Source organism: Lutjanus erythropterus, chromosome 3, assembly GCF_056507025.1.
Source record: "Lutjanus erythropterus isolate fLutEry1 chromosome 3, fLutEry1.hap2, whole genome shotgun sequence".
NCBI lineage: Eukaryota > Metazoa > Chordata > Actinopteri > Lutjaniformes > Lutjanidae > Lutjanus > Lutjanus erythropterus.
Window position 1 is genome coordinate 34,887,004 of NC_139319.1, and position 24,483 is coordinate 34,911,486.

Here is a 24,483-nt window from a genome sequence, read left to right on the forward strand (position 1 = left end):
ACAAGTGAATTTGCTTAATCATACAAATTACAGAGCTGTTGCTTTTTCACAAGCTGTCTTAGGAAGTGTTGACAGATTACAGACAGAGGAGTGCAGTATTTTCTTTTTTATTTCTCTATGAATCATATGTCTGAATTCATGCTGTGATTTATGTTCAACCACTAAATGGAAACATCCTATAATTACCCTGTCTACCAGTCAGCTCGGGACCCAGGAAGTGACAGTGCACATGATCCATACACGGCTGTGGTACCCCGCAGATATAAACAACAAAATCATGTGGGCTGCTTATATTGATTATGACAGCCTGTGATTTCACTATGCAGTATGGGGAACAAATTGTGGAAATTGGTGAAATTAAACGCAGTGCAGTATAGTAGTTTATTCATTTAAAGTAATAGTTTATACATGGGTGGAACTCTCACCAGAACTCAATGGTGTCTTTGAGACATTGTCCACTTTCAGTTCCTCTGAACACAGGTACTTTCCCAGCCGTCTTAGTGAAACCATAGCCTGAAACAGAATCAGTGGTTGGTTAAAGGAGCAATATGTAGCAACCACACGTCCAAAAATGAGTATGTATATATATATATGTATATATATATGTATGTATATATATATATATATATATATATATATATATATATATATATATATATATATATATATATATATATATATATATACATATATTTATGTATAGAGAGAGAGAGTCTCCTGCAGTGTGAGTGCAAGACGAGCACCACATTGTAATTTGACAATAACAAGCGATGACGAGTCACATTGGGTTAAAATTTAGTGGCTACCTGTCTTGCTGCCTGCCAGACTCCATTAATATATTTCTAAATTTACCAGTTCCAAACATCTATTCCTTCTAAAAAATCACTAATGATTTCTTACGACTCATAAACTGACACTTACTCATTCGCTGAACATTCATCATTCATTTGAACTATAATCAAATTAAAAAAGGGAAACTGAAACTGTTATTCCAGCTAGGAATATAATTTTCAAAGGAGGAGTGCAGTGTAGTGTTGCAGCATATCATGGTTATTTTATGATAAATATATTACAGTGAATATATTACAGATTCTTCCTTTAACGGACCTATATCGACCATATAGAACCATCTCATCAGCCATGACAGATGGACAAAACATCTCAGAGCAATCATGAGTATTAAACAAAAATGTCACATACCTGCATAGTCGTGCTTATAGCGAATGGAAGCTGACTGAGCGGGGTCTTCAGGATGTTGATCAGTGCCATTGAGACAAAAACCTTCTGTGCATCCAGGACGTTCCTGTCATCGAGCATCACATAGACTCCAAACATGGCAAAGGCAATCTTGGGGATAAAAAAGATGCTAAATTTTAACTTTACAGGCAAAGACTTGTGTGATGGAGGATCTTTAGAGATGTAATTTAAAGGATAAGACTGGTGTTACTCTCAATTTCTCTAATTGTCAATATATCCTATGAAAAGACCAAAACCAACAGTCTGTCTCTCAGTGCTCTCTGACTTCCCCGCCCCGTCTGTGGCATTCAGCCCCGAGCCCGTTTGTTCAACTGAATCTTTAAAAACAGGTCTCAAGTATATAATTTCATTTTTTGTTTCATTTTTTGCCAAGCTAGCAGCATGGTGGTTTGGTTCAGACACAATATATCTCAACAACTATTGGCTTGATCAAGGAGAGATTTGGTACAGACATTCATGGTTCCCCTGTCTTTTCCACTAGCGCCACCATGAGGCTTACATTTGTGGTTTTCAGTGAAATGTCTCAAAAAATCTTGGCTGGATCGCCACAGATATCCAAGTTACCCTCTGGATGACTTGAAAACTTTATTTTAAATTTGCACCGTATTTTAAATTATTATTATATTCCAATAAGCCTTAAGCTATATCAGGCTTTGGGTACACATACTTTGGAGTTTTATTAGTAGCTCTCAGAGTTTGGTGTTCTTACCAGGAAAGAAGAGGAGTTAAAGGATGCAATGGAGATGGAATAAAGGATCTGAGACTTCTTCAGGGCTTTGAGCTCCTTTTCTCTGTGACCCAAAACCTGCTCCAGGAAGGCCTTCTCCCAGGCATAGAATTTCAAGATCTTTATCCCGTTGAGGATCTCATTCATCAGTCTGATGCGGCCGTCCATGAACTTCATCTGAATCTCCTGTTGACCAGACAGAGAGGTTTACTGTTAAAAAGAAAATAAACTATCCTGAGCTGAAACTAGGGCACAGTGACAATTACCAGACCAGAGCAAATACATGCATTTGTGAACATGGGTTTGTCTGCCCTTGTTACAGCTGTAGTTTTCCTGAACATCATGGAATTTGTTTAATTCTGTAAGATTTTATTGCTTGTTACATTTTAGTGATTTTTATGACAAGGAAACAACAAAGGGCCAGGCATGCGGTCACCGCACTCAAGCCTAAGTTCGATTAAATTGGCATCCAAATTTACAGAAACCGTCTGTTGTTTTTCCAAAGAAATGAAAAATTATGTCTTCCTACTGCCCACCCTTTCCTTTCATTGTTTTTCAAACACGTTATATGGGGCAGACATCAAAAGGACAAGAGAGAATGTACCATCCAGGCCAAACACCCACACGGCTCTTCAGCCACTATCTAAACCAGCTGTGGCATCCCTGACCCAACATGCCAGATGTCAGGGCTACTGGAGCGAAAGTGTGAAGGATTCCTGTAAGAGCTTTTACCTGCAGTTTGCTCCGTTTCTTTGCTATGAATCCGTTAAGTGGGAAAATGAGGATGACAGTGGCAATCCCCGCCAAAGCCGATGGGCCAAGATGCTAAAATAGAACAAAAGACGGCGTCAGAGGTTTTCGAGCTAAAACGCAGTTGTACATGAATGAGCAGCATTGTGGAAACATTTCAACGTACCTGCCAGAGGAAGAAGAGACAAAGAGCAATTTCAATGGGAGCCAGCCAGACAGCGTTGAAGTACACCACAAAGTCCATGAGCTTCTGAGTGTCTGCTGAAACCAGATTCACAATCTCGCCCACAGTGCAAGTCCTTCTGGCAGCGCTGTTTATCACCAGTGACTGGATTGACAACAAAAGAGACAAAGACATTTCAGCCCTCAGTGCACATGTGTACAGTATAAATTTACACCCTTCATCTTAGTAAAAGCTGTTAATCACACACTGTGCACAGTTTTCCTGTGTGGGAGGAGAGACAGCTTTTGTTTTGGCACTTAAAGCGTTATTTATGTCATGTCTAGAGGTTAGTGGCTACATGTCCGCAGATACCCACCTTCCTGTAAACCAAGCCCATAACAGCTGTCTTCACCCTCATCCCCACCGTGAAGCAAGTGTACATGTACTGATGGTTGAAGAGGGATTGGAGACAGGACAGCAGGAACATCAGGGTGGCGTAGAAGTAGCCTTTCCACAGCGGAGCGTCCTCGTCTCTCATGAAACCCAAAAGAAGACTGTGGAGAAAGAGAAGCAGAAGATTATTACTTACAGGAGCAATATGTAACAATTGTGCATCCAAAAATGAGTATGAGTTGGAGCCATAAAACATATATTAAGTATGTTGAATCCCTATTTTATGGTTAACACAAGTTGTTTCCCCTCCCCTCCTCCTCCCCAGACCTGAGGGAGCTCAGGCAGGCTGCAGGAACACTGCAGGAGTGCAACACAAGCACAATATTGTAATTTGACATTAACACTACCGCTACTCTAAAAATACACACTCTGGAGTGACTGCCTACCTCTGTTCTATCTCTTCTAAAAGATTACTAATGATTTCTTACAACTCAAAAAAAGATACTAACTCATTTGGCAAACATTCTGCTTTAATTTGAACTCTAATTAATGTGAAACGGGCAAACAATAATACAAGTTGTGGACTAGAATAGAACTTTCAAAGGAGGCCACCATGGCTAGTATAATAAAGTATTTCAGCTTAGCACGTTACCTTAATCTCCAATGACATATCATGGTCAGTTTATGATTTATTAGAGTAAATATATGAATAATGTTTCCCTGAAATGGGTCATGACTATACAGCATCAAATCTCTATTTCTAAGTATGAGTTTCCCTGGAAAGTAGTGAATGATACAAATCAGGGCCAACAGAGACAGGTTTTTACACTGTCAACAAGATTTTTTTTATTGTGTTTTTTCATTCGATCTGGAATTATTTGACTTCCATTGTGCGCCTCAAGCCAGTGGCCTTGGAGCGCTGCTGTGGCTGCTGGCTGACTGGGTTGCACAACAGTGCTCAGCTTGTGGCCGGGCTGCCCTCACACTTGGCCAGCGGCTCCCTTATTGTGGTGCGTCGACATTTCTGCCATTTAGAGCCTCCTCTCCCTCGCTGCCTGTCCTCCTTACTGGAGCACAGAGGGCTTGCGGTCTTGTCTACTTTTTCTTGCTCACAGCTCCATGACCGTAATTAACACTTCCACTGATTCTGTGCTGTGCATCAACAACAACATTCCAGTCTGGCTAGTGGGATGGTGCGGCGGGTGGCGGGTCAGCCATGACCTGTTTTTGCTGCTGCCAGCTTCTGTTGTTGTTGGGATGTCAGTGTCACAAATCATTGAAAATAGGACAATGAAGGTGATATGTGAGGTGATAACCATGGAGCTGTTTATACAGTTGCATCTATCTATGGATCTAGATTGTGGTATTTTGGTTTTCTGCTAAACCCACATTTCTTTAAATTATCCTACCAGGAAAATACAATCTTTCACTTAAATCTCCCCATTGAATTGGACAGTTGACCCCAAAAAACACAACAAAACCTATTTTTACTTTAGCCTGGATTGTAGTCCATCCAGGTAATTTCAGTCAGAGTTGAGGTTTGGAAATATGGCTGCAGTTTCCCTTAATATGGTGCATTGAATGCCATTTGGTTTGAGGGAATCCAAAAAGTTATATTTGAAAAACTCAACAACAACAACATCTCTCTCCAAATATAATGACACAGTTACTTGCGATAGAAACCCCCTTAAGAATTTGTTGTTATCGAAGCACAACTGACTTCTATCATGCAGAATGAGCAAACTATAAATAAGAGCATTTGTGGATTATCCCGTTATTTTGGGAACTGTCTACACCACAAACCAAATACCCCTGAGCTTACTGGGCTGAAATACACTTAATATCTACAAACACTGGCAAATCACACCACAGCTATTAACTGCACTCATGGTGAGAGCAGATTAAGGCTTTGGGTCACTTTTCCTTTGTCAAGTCTCACCTGAGCACCTGGGGGATGGCGAACATGAAGGCATCGTGGAATATGATGCACAGGGTACCAGTCAGAAAGTAAGGGCCGAACTTGCGTGCCAGCGTCCTGAGCAGGAAGAATCCCGAGCTCTGCTCCTTCTGCAGCTTCCTGAGGAGCTGAGCCTGGTCTGGTAGTCGGCTCCCCAGCGCCACACCAGATGCCAAGGCCTTCTCCTGCCTGCCATGGGGAGAGAACGCAATTACAGACAAGACACTTGTGTCAGAGATGCCCATACAACATGATGCTGGCGCCTTTCAAGTCTTTAATGTAAACCAGACCATAAAGAAAAAACAGTTGTTATTCGCACCGTCACTGATGGACTCAAGAATTCGCCAGCACCAGTAAAAAGCATTATTCACTGACATAATTACTGGACTTAACGATGGATCTTCAAAGCGTTGGATCATGTTAACAAGCTTTAACACAAGGTTGTTGTCCTGACATAATGGTACTGCATGTCCTCAAGAGACTTATTTTTGGATCAAAATGCCTCCGGCAATGAGACGTCCTGGATTTCAATTTACCGCAATCATTACTAAGTCATGCTCTGCTTGGGTGATTCATTTAAGCAGCGCCACGCTGACGTTTGGCCACATTGCAATAAAATGGAATTGATTCTCTGGCTGTTAAGCTGTAACAATAGTAAGAGCTGGATGGTGGATGGATCGCAGGTCTTTGTCACAATAGAAAGCCATATGAGCCGTGAAAGACAACATGTGCATGTTCTGCACATGTCTTTTCTCTGTGAAGATTCTGCAGCACATGTCTTCTTGGTACAACTACTTGTTAATAAACAAAGAGGATTATTCAGCCAATCACAAGGCTCAGCAAAGGAGCAGTCCACAGATTTTATGCATATAAGTCAGTTTACTTTGTCTTCAGTTATCTAGACCTGGACACGAAGATCAAAAACTCATAACATAGTCTGTGTAACAAACTGAGAGCTTCGAGTTTGAGAGAATGTGTTAATCAGGCATTGGTTGCATTAAAGGAAATGTAAGATCTAGTGTTTTTTGGACACTTGGACAAGTCGGTATCTTTTGACCTTTAATTTTGACTGTTATTTTTATACATGCTAGCAACCTGTCTCTAGGGATGGCTTTGTTGGTCTATTAGTTGGTTGGTACACCACTTGGGTCCAGACTGAAACAACTTCTGGAAGGATTCCAATGACATTTGATCTGGATCTTCACGTTCCCCAGAGGATTAATCCTACTGACATTAGCGATTCTCTTATTTTTTCTCTAGAACCACCATGAGGTTGACATTTGTGTTGGATGGATTGCCATGGGATTTGGTGCTCACAGTCATGCCTCCCACAGGATAAACTGTAATAACTTCATCTGGAATAATCATGGGGGTCAGTATTTGTCTTTGTCCAATACTTTGGTTTATGACAAAATAAATGCTAAACAAGCATCATTCCCATCAGCCTCAGTTGTACTTTGTGTTTTTAACTCCTCACTCCACCAGTATGTTACCATTGTCCTGAGAATCAGAGACGACTTTGCCCTTTCACACATGTAGCTCACAACAGGTATTGTACGCGCGTTGGAAATACTCCATACGGTTTAGGAACTCATGACTGATGACTGTTTTTGCATTGGTATCAATACAAACCAAGTCTTAAAATTAAAGGACCAGTGTGTAAATTTTCGTGGCATAGCGGTGAGCTTGCACCTCATCTCATTCTCCTCTTCCAAGTATGTAGGACAACTTATTGTGTAACTTACACAGAATACAAAGCCGGTGTTTGGTTTGTTTGTTTTGGGCTACTGTGGTCTCGGTAGCTGGATATAAATGCCTCATTCTAAGATAACAAGTACATAGTGATTATACACTAATGAAAACATATTTATGAATATTTTATTCTATTTCTGACATATTCTGCCAATAAATCTGTAACTCTCACACGCTGGACCTGACATATGCACGAACACACAGTTCCTCTGGATAATGTCTTGATAAGTGCAGAGTTGCAGTGTGTTTTTGAAAGGGTGTTTAGTCTGGTTCAATGTGTTTAATCTGCCTTTTGTGAATCTCCTAACATTGGCATTAGAACCTTCAATACTACATTGCTGGGAAGACCCTTTAAACTGCCAGATATCAATGATCATGATCAGTTCTCACTTTTGAATTTTGGCACATTCAGCTGTCCAGTCCTCCTGCAGCTCAGAGATGATCTTGTTTGATGTGTCTTCCTCCCTCAGGGTCCACAGGTCCTCTGCAGCCAGTGGGGTGCGATATCCTTTCACAACAAGCCTGAGGAGGGAGATGATTCACACAGACACACACACAGAGACATACACACACACACACACACACACACACACACACACACACACACACACATAACCATCAACAAAACAAGTTGTAAACAAGTATAAACTGTTGCTGCCGTGAGTCAGCCTAAAAGCCTAGAAATGAGCGGGTTCTGAAGAACCATCTTACCCAGTGAACCACCAGAAGAGGATCTTTGACAGGAAAGAGGCATCTTTGACGGGACAGGGATTCTGCAACAGATTAGAGACCAGACTTACTGTTGTTTTTGCAGTAAATCTCTCAGTGCTTAAAGACTTTTGAGACACACACACACAGCTTCACAGAGGGTGCCCGTTGATAGTTGAATGGTTCATTTGTGAGGAGTGCGTTTAAGAATGCTAATGTGTATAAACAGCTCTGCACAGTCAGGTGGTCCATTGTGGAGAGCAGAGGCCGTGAACTCCCACAGGACGGAATAAATAGAGTTCAGTGTTAGCGCACGGCGAGGATGACGTTTTTAGGTCTAGTGCAGACAGAGAGGAAATGTGTCATCAAACTGTCCAAGAAGGGGATACACACACACAGAAATTTGTCCTCTCACGCATGTTTTACAGCATCTCTCCACCCTGCCACCCCCTCACCAGGGTGTTTGCTCTCCTCATTACCAGCACTCTCGCTCTTCATCCCCTCGCTTCCTCTCTTCCTGTGAGTAACTCTAACCAGAGCGTGGGGCGGAGAGGAGGAGGAGGTGGAGGGAGGAAGACGAGAAGGACACACCAAGGAACGACCGATGGGTGTGTCCGCCACGCCAGACTGCGGCTTCTGCACCCTCAGCCTTCTCACCACCGACCAAGAGTTTGTTAGGGACTTTTCCAGCTATTTTGATTGTTTGCCATTGGGGAAATATTACATCACATGTCTAGTTTGATTGATTTGAAGCTCATTTTCATTCACCTGTCAGCCATCCTGTAACACCTCGCTGTTTCGAGCTTGAAAACATTCCGACAGCTAATGTTTGATTTGATGTATTAAGTGATGCCTGTGTGGTTGTGGGGTTAGCGACTCTCTACAGCGGGCTCATGATGTTATCCAACACTGACGTGAGTGAGTCGCGTTGATGGCATGCAGAAGAACAACGAGAAACACACACACACTCATTCACACTGCCCTCATAGGAAGCCAAAAGCGGTGAAGTGAGAGTGGGAGAGGAGAAAGAAGGGAGGGAGGTGAATCACATCATTTCCTCCAAAAGGGAAAAACTGTCTTGACAACAAAAGTTGAAAACCACAAGATAGCTGCTCAGGCATTTTCTTTCCCGGGCATTGGATCGGAGTAGACGGTTTTTGACGGAAGTGGGATACATTCTCCTCTGCCTACCTTTTCCAAGACGTTTTTTCCCTCCGGAGGCTGGTCAGCAAAACAACACAAGAAGAGCTGGGCCAGTTGGATTGTGAAGTAGGAGAAGAAAGCAAGGTATCGTACAATATCAGAGGCGATGCCCTGTGGAATAAGAAAACACAGATTCAGGAAGCTGAAAATAACAGAATCTTTTGGTCAGAGTCCGTTCGGTTTAGTTGTTTTAAGCTACTCCAGATGAGTTGCGTGAGTTCAACTTTTATTTTGAACCAGAGACACAATTAATTCCCAGAGCGCATGCCACAGAAAAATAACATTGTTCTTTCATCAAGACATAAGGTTTTCAACAGGATCAAAATGTGCTTTTGTTGTTTAATCACTTTATACATTACTCAACGAATCACACAACATCCTGTGGTATACAGCGTTATTTATCTCCACTGTGGCTTTGTGTGCACTTTCACAACAACACTAAATTCTTATATGGCTTTTCCCATGCGTACACATTGTATAGTAGAGGATATGGTTTATATGCCAACATCAGACACAATAAAGAGTATTTTGGACCTTTAAGCTAAATCAGGGAGAAAACCCAAAGTCTTTAATGGTGTACTTTATATAAATGAAGCGATAGTTAAAGTCGCCTCTCAGTCACGCTAAGAGGCCGTATCTGTAAATAGGGAGATTGTGGTTTTACAAACCAGCACCCTTACTTTCAATCAAGGGAGCAGCTGTGATATTAACTACCCAGAGACTTTTGTGAAATGTAGGACTTGCATGTTATTCTTGACATACAGAACTTGTGGGTTTTGGCATTGTTTGCTACTGGGTCAACGCCGCTGCCACAGCCTGGCTGTTGTGCAGCAGCATGGGTATGCATGGAAGTCTCAGAGCCATGGTAAACAGTAAAAATTACTTTCTCTGAAAACTGTGGTGCAGTGCCGAGAAAGGAGATATGAAGGGGCCAAATGGATCCGACCACACGGAGAAAAACAGGGCCAGGATGGTCTGCGAGTGGGTGGGAAAAATGTAGGTCAAGAAACTAAGAATGGCCAAGGGTCAACAAACATGAACTCTGTCAACTGGTGCCATCTACGCTGCAATGTGAATTAGACACTTTCTTTATAAATATTTAAAAAATGTTGCATGTACAAAAATCTGTCAGTTTTCAAGTTCTGTTTTAGAAAACTGGGATAAACGGGACAAGATGAAATGGGGGATAAAATGTGGAAACTTTTTTAACCTTTGACCACAATTAAAGAAAATGAACCAACAAGATTTTTAAAAACTGATCTGGTATTTCGCTATTTCATACTTGCATTTTTGGAAGGAATAATTTGTCTTTAATGTCCCATCTTGAATTTTGCCTGTGCATCTAAGTTCCAGTTCAGTTTTACATTGATAAAGTGGCCTATCTATAATCCTGAAAACTGTTTCTATTGCAACTGTATGGATATTAATGGTCAGGAAATATATTTATTTGCCTTGTCTGCTGAGAATTAGACAAAAAGATAGATACCACTCTCGTGTCTGTACGCTAAAAATACAGGCTACTACCATAGGCAGATGGTTAGCCCAGCTGAGCACAAAGACTGGAAACAGGGGGAAACAACTAGCTTGGCTCTGTCCAAAGGTAACAAAATGTGCCTACCTGCCCCTCTAAATCTCACTAATGAACAGGTGCTGCTAGGTATATTTTGTTACCTTTTAGTAAGAGCCAGGGTAGAGGTGTCCAGTGTTTGTGCCAAGGTAAGCTAATGAGCTTATTTAGTTCATGGTAGCTTCATATTTATCGAACAAATGTGAGAGTTGTATCATTCTTATGTGACTCTGGCAAGAAAATGATGAAGTATATTTTCTCCACATGTTGAAGCATTCCTTCAACAGGAGCTTTAGAGTGAAAATCAATGATCACATTGTGTTATTGGTTTTTTTTCTCATTAGCTCCAGTCTGACTTTGGCTCAATTTTCTGTATATCTGACGCTGCAGCATAGACTCAAAGGACAGTGTGTAGCATTTAGTGGCATCTAGTGGTGACCACTTTGCCTAACCCTCCCCTTCCAAGCATACAGGAGAACCTACAGTGCAGTAACAAGTACACAACAATTCTTATTTTCAGGTGACTTCACACAAAGGAAAATGTTTCTGCCATATTCTCCAGTAAACCCTGTAATTCTTACACACTGGACCTTTAAGTGTGAGATTTTGCTAAATATATTTGATTGTAAATAAAGCAAATATTTATATCATATTCTCTAATGGAAATACATACTAATCATGCTATATTTCTGCTATATTCTGCCAATAAAGCCCCATATATATTACAAACTGAACCTTTAATATCAGTCTAGTTTTACCTAATGTACTGTTAACACCCATGGCAAAGAAAAATACACAAATGGAATTAAATGTCTGGGGTGTATTTGTACTGATGGTGGTGTATTTAATTTGTTTCATCAAGAAAGAGATTCAACATGGTTGAGAAATATATGGGTGTTCACGTGTTTATCCTATGTGCACGTGTGTGGTTTTATGAAATGAAAACATCTGTGCCTAAATTCTAAATGGCCCAGCATTATGTGCGGATGCATAGATTTCCATCTGGCTGTGTTTACAGCAGTGTAGGCCCATAAACACAGCGCTGACGTTCCTCTGGTCTGACCCTGGGCTGCTATGTCTCACCAGCATTTATCCCAGGGCCATCATTACTCTCCCCCAAGCAGTGTGGGAATGTCACACTGAGGACGATAAAACAGAAATATGGATGTGTGTGTGTTTGTGTGTTTTTATAGAAATGCAAATGTGACTGCCCCACGGCTGCGTGTGCTTAAATAGAAACTTACCCCATACAACAATGATTGCAGTGTCTGACAGGAGACACAGGAAGAAAAAGAAAAACTTAAACACACACAGGCTTGACCAGAATTGGCAGTGTCATCCTCCAACACTTGGTTAACTTTAGGTTACCTTGGTTGAAATTGGGGGATGAAATAGAAACGCTTTGCTGACACAGGGTATATCTCACGCTGTGCAGCTGGAGTCTTGTGTCTAGACTATGGGTAGGGTTAGACCTGATTAGATATCCCTGCACAGTGTTTTAAATCGGCAGGTTCAACGAGTTCAAACATGACAAACACATTCACTTCAGCTCTGAATTATTCCTTATTTTCAATATAGAGATTACTATTGAGAACTTTATGAACAGAGTATTGATATTTCTCTTAAATGGCATAGCGTTGGGTTAATATTTCATATTAATAGTCTAAAGACATACCTCATCCGTGGCCAGCTGGATCTTGGCTCTGAGAGGCACAAGGGAACAGACGACAGCCAAGACCCAGAACAGGAAGAGGAATACCGAGGAACGACAGCCTCGTACTCTTTCCAACTGGATGATGCATAAGGCCAAGATCTAGATAGAGACACACACAGAGACAGAATGACTTAATTTAAGAATTCACATGCAAGGTTCTTGCAACACAAGACAGGAAATAAAGTCCACCCCAGAGCCAGCGCAGAGATCCAAAACTGAAGTCTGTGGTGCCATGTTTATCAACAGCCTGGAGCGACTCAGCTGACAAGGAAAATGTGATTTCTAAGTATGAACTGACTTTCTGAACTCAAACAAATCTTCTCTACATACCAGTGGGTTTTGTATTATAATTAGCATAAATTATAAGCTTAAAATCAAACTATTTTCTTTTGTGGTGTGTTTTTAGTTAAGTTGAAACAGTTATTATAGTTTTGTTTTGGTTTTTTTGTGCAAATAAATTACCTTTTTTCATTTTTTTTTTTTTTTTTCAATTGACCCTTCCTAAGTCCCGCTCCTTTTTGCTATGTAGTCCAATAACAGTTGAGAAAACTTGGTGCCTCAGTCAACTTTCAATTTTGTTTGTATATGACCCATAGTGCCATATCTTAAGTTAGCTAAGGTTAGTGAAATGTTAGCTAATGATTGACGTAGATTTGCTAGCTAATTATCTAGTGTTTTGATTACATTAGCTAATTTAAGATGTGACTAAATGTCACTTTTACAGGTTCCCCAGCAACATCTTTCAGCCATTTTCAAAATGCTGGTCTTCTTTCAACACAGACAAGCCTTGCAATTAGCATATCTGAGTACAGGAAAAGTACCAAGCTTCTACAACTCTCATTGGAGCACAGAGTGAAAGTGGGCGGGACCTAGAATTCAGTTTTGTTGTTAGTTTCCAGAATAGAGCTGCTCGTTTCAGTTTAGTTTTTAAGGTTTAAACATGTTTTGTTTTGGTTTAGTTTGAGTGTCAGTAAACATACACACCAATGCCTCCTCATGCTTGTTGTGTTAACAAATTTAAACAAATTGACTAAGACTAAAACTAAAGAAATTCCCTGTATATTTGTATTTGTTTTAACTAATTTTATAAGAACACCATATAATTTCATTCAGTTTTCATTATTTTCTGAAGTGTAGTTTCAGTTAATGTTTTTTTTCCACACCTAGTTTTAGTTTTTAGTTTACTTTAAGTTAATTATTATAACCTTGACTTGAAGTTGCTCTGGGAAAAAACTTCTTTCCAAACTGCCATTCAGTGCCACTCTACTTTAACTGAGCTGAAGGGAAAAAAAGCACCATTTCTCCAGTATTAGCTGCTGTTGTCACTGCCAGCAGAGTGTAGAGGCTATAATCAGATTTAGTCTGATCTAATGCGGCTGATGGTGGTTTTGAGAAAGAACTTTGGTCTTAGGGATTTCCCTGGCCGCAGACGCAGATGGGGATCTGGCTGACTTCCGCCTGTAAAAGTGACACATGTATGGTATGCCACATGCTCAGCACACATTGCTTAAGTTATTAAATACTTTCTTTCAAAACAAACTATATCGTGATGTTTACTCAAAAACAGGACCGATTCAGTTGATGTCTGTCCTTCGACGAGTCACGCAGCTGCTGTTGAACCGCTGTAATTGGTTCCACTCTGAGTGGTTGGCCAAATGAGACGTCACTTTGTCATGCCAGCTCATCACCAAGTGGGGAAAAAGCGGGTGCAGGCTTCATGATGAGCACCACAGTGGTTACTTTGGGATGAGCCACAGTACTGTCCTGTTATAAACTATAGCGGTCTGGAAATTATATAAGATTTTCACATCAACAACCTGATACACTTCATGTGGAGATGAGTACAGATTTCTGTCTGGTGGCCAACAGTGGGAGCATCTTTGTTTGCTCTGGTTGATATAAACAACATCCAGGCTTCTCATTTATCTGCTGTGATGACAGACTGATCATTCACTTTCCCAACGCACTTGATACTCACTAGTCTATTGAAGGATGAATACAGATAGACAGGGACTTGCAATCACACCTATGGGGAATTTAGAGTCTACAGTCCACCTGACTTGAATGTCTGTGGGATGTTGGAGCCAAAAGCACACCTATAGAGGAGCTGCAAATACAGGCACAACTTGCCAAATCCGAGAACATGAGCGACCAAGAATTTGATGTGCTTTAGGGGTGAAAATGTCCTTATCATAAGTTAAGGTTAAGGTTAGTGGCTGAGCAGCTACTTTCATACTTTTACTTGCAGCATTGATGCAGGGCAACGCAACAAGCTACAAATGAAATTCTGACTTATTATCTGATTTTATTACATGGCTTTAATACTTGATTGGTCAGTTAATATTTCATAGAAAATTATGGGGTTTTTTGGTAAGTAAACATGCAATAAGTGGGATAATGTACAGTGAAAACGCCTCCACTTTGTGTCACCTTGCTCTGGTTTATTTTGCAATAATGACCTGTAGTCACTCTACATTACTCGCTATATAATGTTAATATTGTGAACATGTTAGGAAACAGGTGCTCATTTACACATCAAGTTTACAAGAAAAAACATTTACATTCATTTGGAGTTGTGTTTGTATCCTATATTTACACTTCTTTTAGCTTAAATTTGGTCTCCACCAACTCTTTAGCTGCTAAATGCTCCATTATGTTTACCAGCTAGTTGCTAACTTTGTTGTTTGTCTGCTGTTTGGCGCTAATAAACTATTGAAAATACTGATTACTGCAGCTTTAATTAATATTTTAATCAAATAACAGCAGTTATTGATTACAAAAATACAGTTTTTACATGTTAGATATATATTCCAGTACTGCACCTTGATTTTCCCCCGTACCTTTGATCAACTCAAGACTTTTATGGGACTGCATACACATTTATCATAATGCGTATACATCTGTGAAAGCCACAGTATGTAAGTCAGTAGTACTGGGCCCACGGCAAGAACTTTATGTCCTCATATACGGGTACTTAAAATCCTGAACTGATGAGGTTGTGGCTGCATCAGCCTCAAACCAAACCTTAACATAAGTAAGGAAAATGTATATCTGACCTTGGGAAAGGACCTTCCTATTCTTAGACTTCCGCTCTGACTTGCCATATTGCTGCAAACCATCAGCCCATCTGTTTGTACAAGTCAGTGGGTGGAACTAAGTCCATCACTAACCCCCGAATCAAAACCCTACCTTATAATTACATGGGAAGTGAGCGGTGCTGGGGAAGGAATAGGGGTTTTTACGTCATGGTATTCCTGATTATAGTCAGGGTGTACTTTTCATCAATAGCGACCACGATTCGTTCGTAGGCCGACTGAGTCGGGCAAAAACTGTTCTCATACATTAACTTTAGTTGAAGGGCAACAAAATAAGTTGGTCAGAGCAACAAGAGCACAGTGTTCCCGGCCTGCACCCACGGAGTGGCTGGTGGTGGGAGGCTACATCAAGAAACATTCAACATCTAGAAAATTATATCCTTTAATAAAGATAGGCCTGGCAAATGGATTTAAAGAATGTTGACAAGCTCTTAATATGATTTAGGAGATGTTTGTTCTCTGGCCCCCTGGAGTGATAAATGATATTCTCAAAATAAATAACCGTTTTTGAAATGTATCCCTCAACACAAGAGACATCTCAGTGTATTTTTACTCAAACACGTGCTGCTATTTACTCAGCAGTCTGAAAAAGACCACAGGTGGGAAAGGCTGTCTGACTCGGAGAGAGTGAGACTGTGCAGGAACTGTATGAGGCTGCAGAGAGAGGGGAAGCTTTATACGGCTCTGTGGGTCAGCTTTAGAGGTCCTCTGGGCTACAGCAACCTTTCCTGTCTGAGCTCACTCTACTCCTGCACTGCATTGTAATCCTTATATCACTCCTGCTGGGGATAAACAACATTTTAAGCTCGCCACGCCACCCATGTTGCGAGCTGCGCCCCTCTTCTGTTTGCTCCTACTCATCATTTAAGTATCATTTAAAATCTGCCAACAATGAGTGGGAGTGAGAAGCGTTCAGGGCTGTTTCCATCAACATGAGCCACTGAAAACACTTTATCTTCTATAAGTAATGTTCTGTAGCCCTCCTGGTCTTGGTACCGGGCTATTTTTGGAAAGAGAAGAAACAAACATTTGTAAAGATTAAAGATCTCATCTATATTGCATAAACCTGTACAGGTCTTGCACTGATTTGGATCTAAACATTTGAGCAGTTTGAGCAGTTTCTCTTCAGACCTGAGGAAATCGATGCACATACTATGGATTTTGGGTATGGCTTTTGTTTATTCAAAAGCTTGGCTTCTGATTCCGATGAAAATCAAATGAATGTTTTCTTCTTTTTATCTTTTTCTTCCTTTCTGCAGAAGCATTGCAATTAAACATGTTGCACCTTAAATACAGTTTTTGTCAGAACAATGGCGTTGAAAGAAGGATCTGGCGTCAAATCCTCCAGTTAAGCAGCACACCTGTAGCCTATATAAAGACTGAATCTTTCTGTGTAATTATGTTTAACATAGGCTACAATTGTGTATCGTCACCTTTGTATTCAGTGGTTTTGTGTTTTTTAAAGATGAACCAAAAGGCTGGAAGAGATTCAAATGAACTTGGTTTAGAGTGCATGATTAGCCAATGCACTGCCACCGCTGGACAACTCATTCACGTGAAAATACATGATTGGTCAAGAGCCTCAACAATAAACCTAACTCAATAAACTTGAGTGGACAAGAACTGACTGTTCATCTATTAGTCCGTCAGTGCCAACAGTTTATGACTAAGTGGCCTCTGATCAGCAGTGATGTGAGGAAACCAGACTTTGGAAGATAATAGGCCTCCAAAGAGATCTGAAATATTTCACTTTATATACATATTTTCTTTATGACATACAGTCTCTTGCTTGCACCACACTTACCAATCACATTTTTCATAGCATTGAAATTTTCCACATACGTATGTGCACTGATTCCACATCAAATAGTAACTGATGTCATTACATATGTACTCTGCACTCTGATGAGCGATGGTCAAATACACTGTGTGTTTACAGGGTAATGTAATATTTACACTGCCTGCAACCCGATAAATCTACCCCTGTATGTGCATCTTTGCACCTCAGTGTCTGGCCAACATACTGTATGTAGACTATATATTCTTTCATTTGTCTGCGCTTTGACACGTGAGCCAGCAGGACATGGGCTGAAATATTCCCATAATCTCTGTGTTACCCAGAGCAACACAGGGAGGGGTGTCAGATGTACTATTTTGGCTACAAATCAGTGGCATTGCTCAATAGTTAAAGCTTCTCCACACATAAATCATGGACGCACTGAGACTCTGTAAAACTAATAACTCCTTGGCAGCATATAGGTTTAATAATTCAAAAATACATTATTCAGTGTGCGTATGAAATTTTGATTTAGGTGGATTCAGTTCACAAACTGACTTAAAGGTCCTCTGTGTATCATGTGTATAGTGTGTGTGTGTGTGTGTGTGTGTGTGTGTGTATATGTGTATGTTATTCTATTCTATATCCTATTCTAAATACATATGTATCCAGCCTCTCTCTATATATACTTATATATTATACATACACATACAATAAATCCTTCATGTCTCTATCATGCAATTATCCTGTGCAATATACTGTATGTTTATATTTACACTGTGCAATCATCCTATGCAATAGTGTCTATTCATACTGTGAAACCACCCTGTGAATATCCTTGTCATATGTCTGTGCAACTATCCATTTTACTTGGCAAGATCATATTTTTTCTGTCAGTGTAATGCCACATGCCATGTCTGTTACAAGATGTGCACACTTTCCATATATCTGTCTAAGTTATATCACATATAATGTAACCTATAATGTATAAATAGTCTATGTAGTTTGTATACAGAGTTTTTATTTCATATTTTTTTATTTTTATATTTTATTGCCAACCATGCCAACCACCAAGCCAATGTCCATGTTGAAGACGTTACTTGATTTATCGATTTGATCAGTTTGCAGGATGCTGTATATACAGCATAGCATCATACAGGGTTAGAAGTGAGTCCGAAGCAAATATAATCAAATAAATCAAATAAACATGGGAAAACACAAGAGTGAATTAGGAAAGAGCAGCAATATTTACCACAGTCATGCTGCGTATGATGGGGCTGAGCAGGAAGACCATGTGCTGCTGGATCTCCTGGCTCCTCTCCAGCAGGATGTAGAAGAACTCAACAAAGCCAAAGGAGGCCAGCAGGAAACCCAACACCTGAACAGGACAGGAAAGTAATGAGAGACTGATTGGAGAAACTTTCTAGAACATCTTGGGGGATCTTGTTGAGACAAACTTGCAGACATTTTGGTCTAGTGTCTGCTTTTAGTTGTGAGAAAAACCTTGAACAATAGACTGAAGGCTAGCCAAAGTCTGTGTGAACTCTCACCATCTTGGCCGTGCAGAGGCAGGACATTCGAATGCGTCCGCGGTCATGACAGTAGAGGTAAAGGCAGTAGAAAGGGGCCAGCACCCACAGATAGATACAGGGGACCCATACCAGCACCGTGTTCTGGAAGCACTGGGTCAGGTCTGGGTTGGCTGTGTACCACGTACGGTTCCAGTCCTGCAATGAAGAGACAGTGAGAAAAAGCCAAAACTTTAGATTAAGACAATAAGCCTGAGAGTCAGAAAGTGAGGTAAAACTGTGCAATCATATCCATCATCTGAGAGACAGAGCAGGCGAGGGCCAGATCCAGAGAATCCAGACTTGGAACAGGTCCTACGTTTCATCCATCAAGGCAGCGAAGAGTGAAACCACAGCAAGTCAACACAAAATGAGCTTGTGCCCAATCCTGAGAGAGTGTGAGTTGGAAGAGGACTTTTTCTGGCTAAAATGCTGAGTCAGTTTTGGAAATTTTTCTAACCACGTCTCTGGCTTGCATCCTAATTTGAGTAGGACAATGTAAGCTGTCAACACATTAAATATGAGGTCAAGGATTATACTAATAATGAAGCCCATAAACAATAAAAAAAAAGTCCATGCAGACGAGGTGTGTTGGGCAAATGCTGCCAGTGGTTTTAGATTACATAACAGCAGCAGAAGCAGGAAAGGTTGGCTTTCGTTTAAAAAAAAAAGAAACAGCAGTGGCCAAGTGGCTTGTTGTTGTCTTGCTTCTCTTGTTTATCACCTCGCCAGCCTAATGAGGGGCAGGGTGTCTGGCTGTGCTAACGAGGCTGCCCTGCAGAGTCACCACAGGAAGTGGTTTTAAAGCTTCGAGCACGGCGGAGCAGTCTGGCCCGGCTGGTCGACTCCCAAGTGGGATAGGGGAGAGAGAGGCTGCAACTGGTGGCAGTTGCAGGAGCATTATGTAACTGCTATCCGCCAACCACCCGGCCAGCGAGCCACGGCAGGTGAGACGCACCAGATAGATGCTGCAAGCTCAGACGGAGGCGGGCATGTCTCAGCATGAGCAGTGATTAATCCAAGTTTACCATCAATCGCTACTGTTTGCCACCTCTGGAGCCACGAGGGTTCTGAATCACGACGCTCTGACTCCTGCTCACATCTTTGCCTGCCTCACCACCACATGGTCACAAAAATTCTCACTATATCTTCAGAACATAGGTGGTTTAGGTTGCGTAATGAACGCACCGTTTTGCACGTTCTGTGTATACTAGTGTCCTCTGTGAGCACTGATGTACCAAAATCCATTTAAGTGATAAATCTCCTGAGAGGCAGTGAGTGGGAGGCTACTTTCGCAGACTCTTCTGACTCCTGCGGTCAATGGCAGATGGATGAACAGAGCACTTTTATGTAAGAAATCCAACTTGTCAAACCCTCTCCAAGGACTTTCTTGTGCATTTTGCTCAGTACTTATCCTGTTTCCCACCCTTGGCTGAAGTGGTTGCAGTAAACTAGCAGATGCCAACGGCTTGGGTGCTGTAAGGTGTCTATTTTTACCTGACAAACATGGTGATGTGAAAGCAAATCTGCTGAATGGCCCTTTTTACATTCTCTAGAGCAATTCAGTGTGCTGTAATCAATTCATTTCAGATGCTAATAAGTTAAATTAAATCTTGAGGACAAGACAGCATAATGTGCCTAATGTGATGTGGCGTGTATGAACTAAGGACTAATTTTAGAAGACATCGATCACTGCTGACAGTTACACCTAGACTTTGTTCTGTTTGTCAAATTACAGGACGGCATGATTTAAAAATAAAGAAACTAAATACACTTCTAGCTTCCAAAATTGGCCCCTTTCAAATTTGTCCACCCTCTGCATGCTGAGTGTTTCTGGATCAAACCTCTTCTGCTGTATTTGTGCATGTTCAGTTCAGTACAGCCAAATAAATCCCCAGTGTTACCCCAGGGCTGTGACCAATGAGCAAGCAATGACGCTGTTGCAAAAGTATGTGAAAGGCTGATTGCTACTACAGTCAATAAGTGAACGTACTGAGGGCAGCCAACACGAGACAAAAACATCACCTGTTTTGTGATGGATGTAATGTTGCAGAGAACATTTGCATCTGTTCTTTTAACTCTCCTGGCAAAGAGAGTGGAACGAGATTACACACCAGTTTACTTTCACTTTCTCAACAAAGTTTGAAGGCCATTGTTTTGAGTTTTGCAAGAGAAAAAACAGAAAAAAAGGAGCCATAATGAGGAACAGAAATGGAGAGTGGAAGAGTGGAGAAGGAGGCAAAGGGGCAAGAGCAATCGAGTTCATTCAATAATTTTGGCGTTCCAGCTGGAATGCGGCCATCCAACTTTCAAGCTGGGATTCAGAATGTGGAGGTTTGCTAATATACAAGACTTAAAAGCCTTTTCCAACAACAGCAGCTCACTCGGTGTGACGTCTGAGCATCTCATTGTGCTGAATCACAGAGCAGGGTGACGCTAACCGCAGCTCTGACACGCATCAAAGATAAATTCTCCCATTCATACTTGTTTTAGGTTAGATTTCTACTGCGCTCAAATACTCAACAGGCTGCAAACTGAGAAGGTCGGTGTATGCCGTGGGGATTTTCTTCTACCTTTAGCCAACTTCTGAGTGCTGCCAGCTAACACTTAGGTTAACCCACCCCCCTCCTCCTCTTCTACACACAAGCTTATCATTTTTCATTCTATTTAGTGATGAACAGAGAAGAACCTGTCTAATGCTAATGAGTGTCATTGAGACAAAAAAGCATGCTAATGTGGCTAATGCTAATGGAATAGGGAGGTAAAGACCCTTCCTGAATTGTTTCATGAATTACACATACAGTGTTTGACAACTTAAAAGATTATTTTACAAGTGAAGAAAATCGACATTTCTCGAAACTATTCAAGTATAAGACAGTGATGATACATGACTAGAAAGACTACATACCAAGAAGTTGCAGATGTGTTGTCAGGGCTTTTTTCCTCTAAAATGCTATATAGTCATTTGAGCAACAGGTTTTGCTAGTTATTTATGTTCCCAGCTGAACAAAATATTTCAGGTAAGATAACAAGGGACAGCCATGCTGGTATTGGTGACATATTAGGGCTAAGTGGTATGGCCTAAAATTCATATCACAGTATAATTTGAAGCTTGGACAGCAAGGTTATGTTGCACAGTATATTCGTTTTTCTTAAAATTTCAATAAAAGTGCCTTTGGAGGGATAAAATGCTGGTATGAAAACTGCATGGCAATGATTTCTGTACTCTTATTACTATCATTAACATATTACAGAGGTATTTTAAGAACATTTAACATGAAAAACTGGATAAATAAATTAAAAATCTTTTGTCAGGTACAAGAAGTATTACCACCCCTTGTAACCACTCAAGCAAAGTGAGGGCTCTACCTGTCAGCCCGGTGTAACAGTTTAGTCAAGATTCATACTATATGGCAAATTTATACTTGTATACTTTCTATACCATTTATACCATTCATCCCATGAAGTATATTGTGCACGATGAGAGACGTTGTTCACTGAGTGGTTTCACACAAAACTAAACAACTGTGACTTTCTTAACTTGTAAACTTGTCTTTTACATTGATAAACATCATATATGTAATTCATGACGCAATTCAAGCATGAAAAAAGATTATTTGTGCCATTGACTATTGTTAATCTACTGTTGATATTTTTTCAAAATAAGGCCCAATGGGGCACACTGGTAGCGGTTTGACTTCACCTTTCTATTAATCACTAAATCCCATCAAATGTCAGGATTTAACAGGTTAAGGGGAGAAAGTAAGCAAAAATTATAATTGTGTCATTGTGTTATGCATTAAAATTTACAGAACTAACAGCTGATGCTCATTGTTCAACCAGAGAGACAAAAAATACCCTTTACATGAACATACACTAATTTATATATACATATGTGTGTGAAACAAGCATGAATTTTATGACAGTAAGAGCTTCTCTGACGTACCCAAATTATCAAACTTACAACTGCACTAGATTTCGTTATCGGTTCTTGACAAAAAAGACAAACAAACATTGCAAAATAAATAAATGTGAATTCAGGTCAGTGAAGGCATCACGAACTCACCCACAAAGGGTCCAGGCCACTGAGTCTGCAGAAGGCATCCATCCACTCACTTGCTTCTTCCTCCCTGATGCTCCACTTGTTGGGGTCGATCAGCTCTGCTCCTCACACTGGGTAGCACACCTTCACCACCAGTACCGGCGTGTGTGTGTGTATAATGTGTGTGTGAGGTTGGGAGAAAGAGTGTTAGAGTATGTGTGTCCTTATTAGACTTTTCCTGTCTTGCTAATGGTAGTATATCTTTGGTTGTTCAGCCTGTTTCTGTCTGTCTGTGTGGAAAGCTGTGTGTTTATTAGAGTATGTCTGTTGAAGTGTGTCTGTGTGACTTTTCCTTCCCTTTAATAAAACATCTTCTCTCAATGAAACTCTGTGTGTGTCTGTCTGCCTCTCTGTTTGAACTGCTGCTGCCCTGAGATCCTGTGTCTTTCTGACTCTCACTCCGTCTGCCGGCTGTTTATGAGTGTGTCTACTTGTTGGGTGGGTGGAAATATCTCTCTCTCTCCTCTCTCCTCTCTCCCACATCTGCTGGATTTCGATCAAAACACCACAGCTACTCCCCTCAATGGGATGACAGTCCCACACCCAGACACACTCCTCCCACTTTCACTCACTGCCCCTTACCTCCTTTCTCACTCCCTCTTTCCCCCCCTTTCCCCACATCCCAAACCACCAGTCGTCTGACCACATAGTGTCTGTGTTTGTGCACAGACATACCTTTTAAACTGAGACCAGTAACACTCAGATAACTGCCACGATTTTACCTTCACTATACTCAGATCCAACATATTAGCAGCCTTAGTCACTGCTGTGTGACATCTATTCATTTGTATCCCCAGTGTGGTGCAGAACTTAACAGATTAGCATATATGTGTGGAAATCCCTTTGCAAGTGGACACTAACTTATGACATACTGAATGAGTCACATAATTATGTCTTTTCACATTAATTTAAATTCTTTATGTGGAGTTGAACATGTGGAGTGACCTCAGTGACACAAAGCATCACATGTATTGCCAAGTATTGCAAAAAACTTGCTGATATGGGAAGAAAAGATATATGAGGTTAATAAGTCATCTCATTGGACTCAAACTTGCACAATAAGTGGAAAATGTGTACACATTACTCAACTTTATCACTAAAAGGACCAGAGGGGGTTAACCCTGGCCATTTTGTGAGTGAAGAAAAAGTATAGAAAGCAGAATGGACTAAACCTACGTAAAACATTATATTAGGTAATCCAAAACTGACATGAAGTAATCAAGTTTCATCACTTTAATACTGACACTTGTATTAGGTTACTGATTACATTTTTTAACAGGTAATTAGTAACTGTATCAAGAGATCTTCTGATACCATATTTTCCTTTTCCTTTTCACCAGTTCCGATACCTGAAGTTTGCGCATCATAGACACCAAGTACCAGTCCAATAGCAGTTAGGTACTGTTCTGTTTCTTCCCTAAGCTTTCAGAAAATGTCCATATTTGCATGCATACATAATAACATAAATTACCTTAAAAGACTAGAGTTACATGATTAGAATACAGAAAACATTTTCTGTTTCAGTTCACGCTAAAAACACATAATCAGATTACAGATACATTTACTAAAAATGGGGATTATTAGCAGGGTTACAACTTTAAAACACATTAAGTGTGCACACATTACAATGCTTCATGAGTCTCAGAACACCACTTTAGTCTCAGTGAAACCAGCTAATCTTAGAGTTGCCAATTCATTATCATGTCCTGTCATGTCATGCTGAAAAAATGCTTCACTTGCAGCAAATTTC

General features: G+C 40.6%; 1 protein-coding gene across 1 annotated transcript in view; it reads right to left on the minus strand.

Moving 5' to 3' along the window:
* abcc6a (ATP-binding cassette, sub-family C (CFTR/MRP), member 6a) overlaps positions 1-23,195 on the minus strand; it is a 31,859-nt gene extending 8,664 nt beyond the window's left edge. Inside the window, exons 1-14 of the mRNA XM_084715926.1 lie at positions 22,698-23,195; positions 18,614-18,790; positions 18,316-18,441; positions 12,153-12,290; positions 8,899-9,021; positions 7,711-7,772; positions 7,390-7,521; positions 5,230-5,436; positions 3,274-3,451; positions 2,901-3,062; positions 2,717-2,809; positions 1,967-2,170; positions 1,201-1,347; positions 426-513 (exon numbers count right to left, since the gene is read on the minus strand). Coding sequence (XP_084572052.1) covers positions 426-513; positions 1,201-1,347; positions 1,967-2,170; positions 2,717-2,809; positions 2,901-3,062; positions 3,274-3,451; positions 5,230-5,436; positions 7,390-7,521; positions 7,711-7,772; positions 8,899-9,021; positions 12,153-12,290; positions 18,316-18,441; positions 18,614-18,790; positions 22,698-22,739 — 1,879 coding nt within the window. The 5' untranslated portion in view covers positions 22,740-23,195. The remainder of the gene's footprint in view (positions 1-425; positions 514-1,200; positions 1,348-1,966; positions 2,171-2,716; positions 2,810-2,900; positions 3,063-3,273; positions 3,452-5,229; positions 5,437-7,389; positions 7,522-7,710; positions 7,773-8,898; positions 9,022-12,152; positions 12,291-18,315; positions 18,442-18,613; positions 18,791-22,697) is intronic.
* Positions 23,196-24,483: the final 1,288 nt, after the last annotated feature.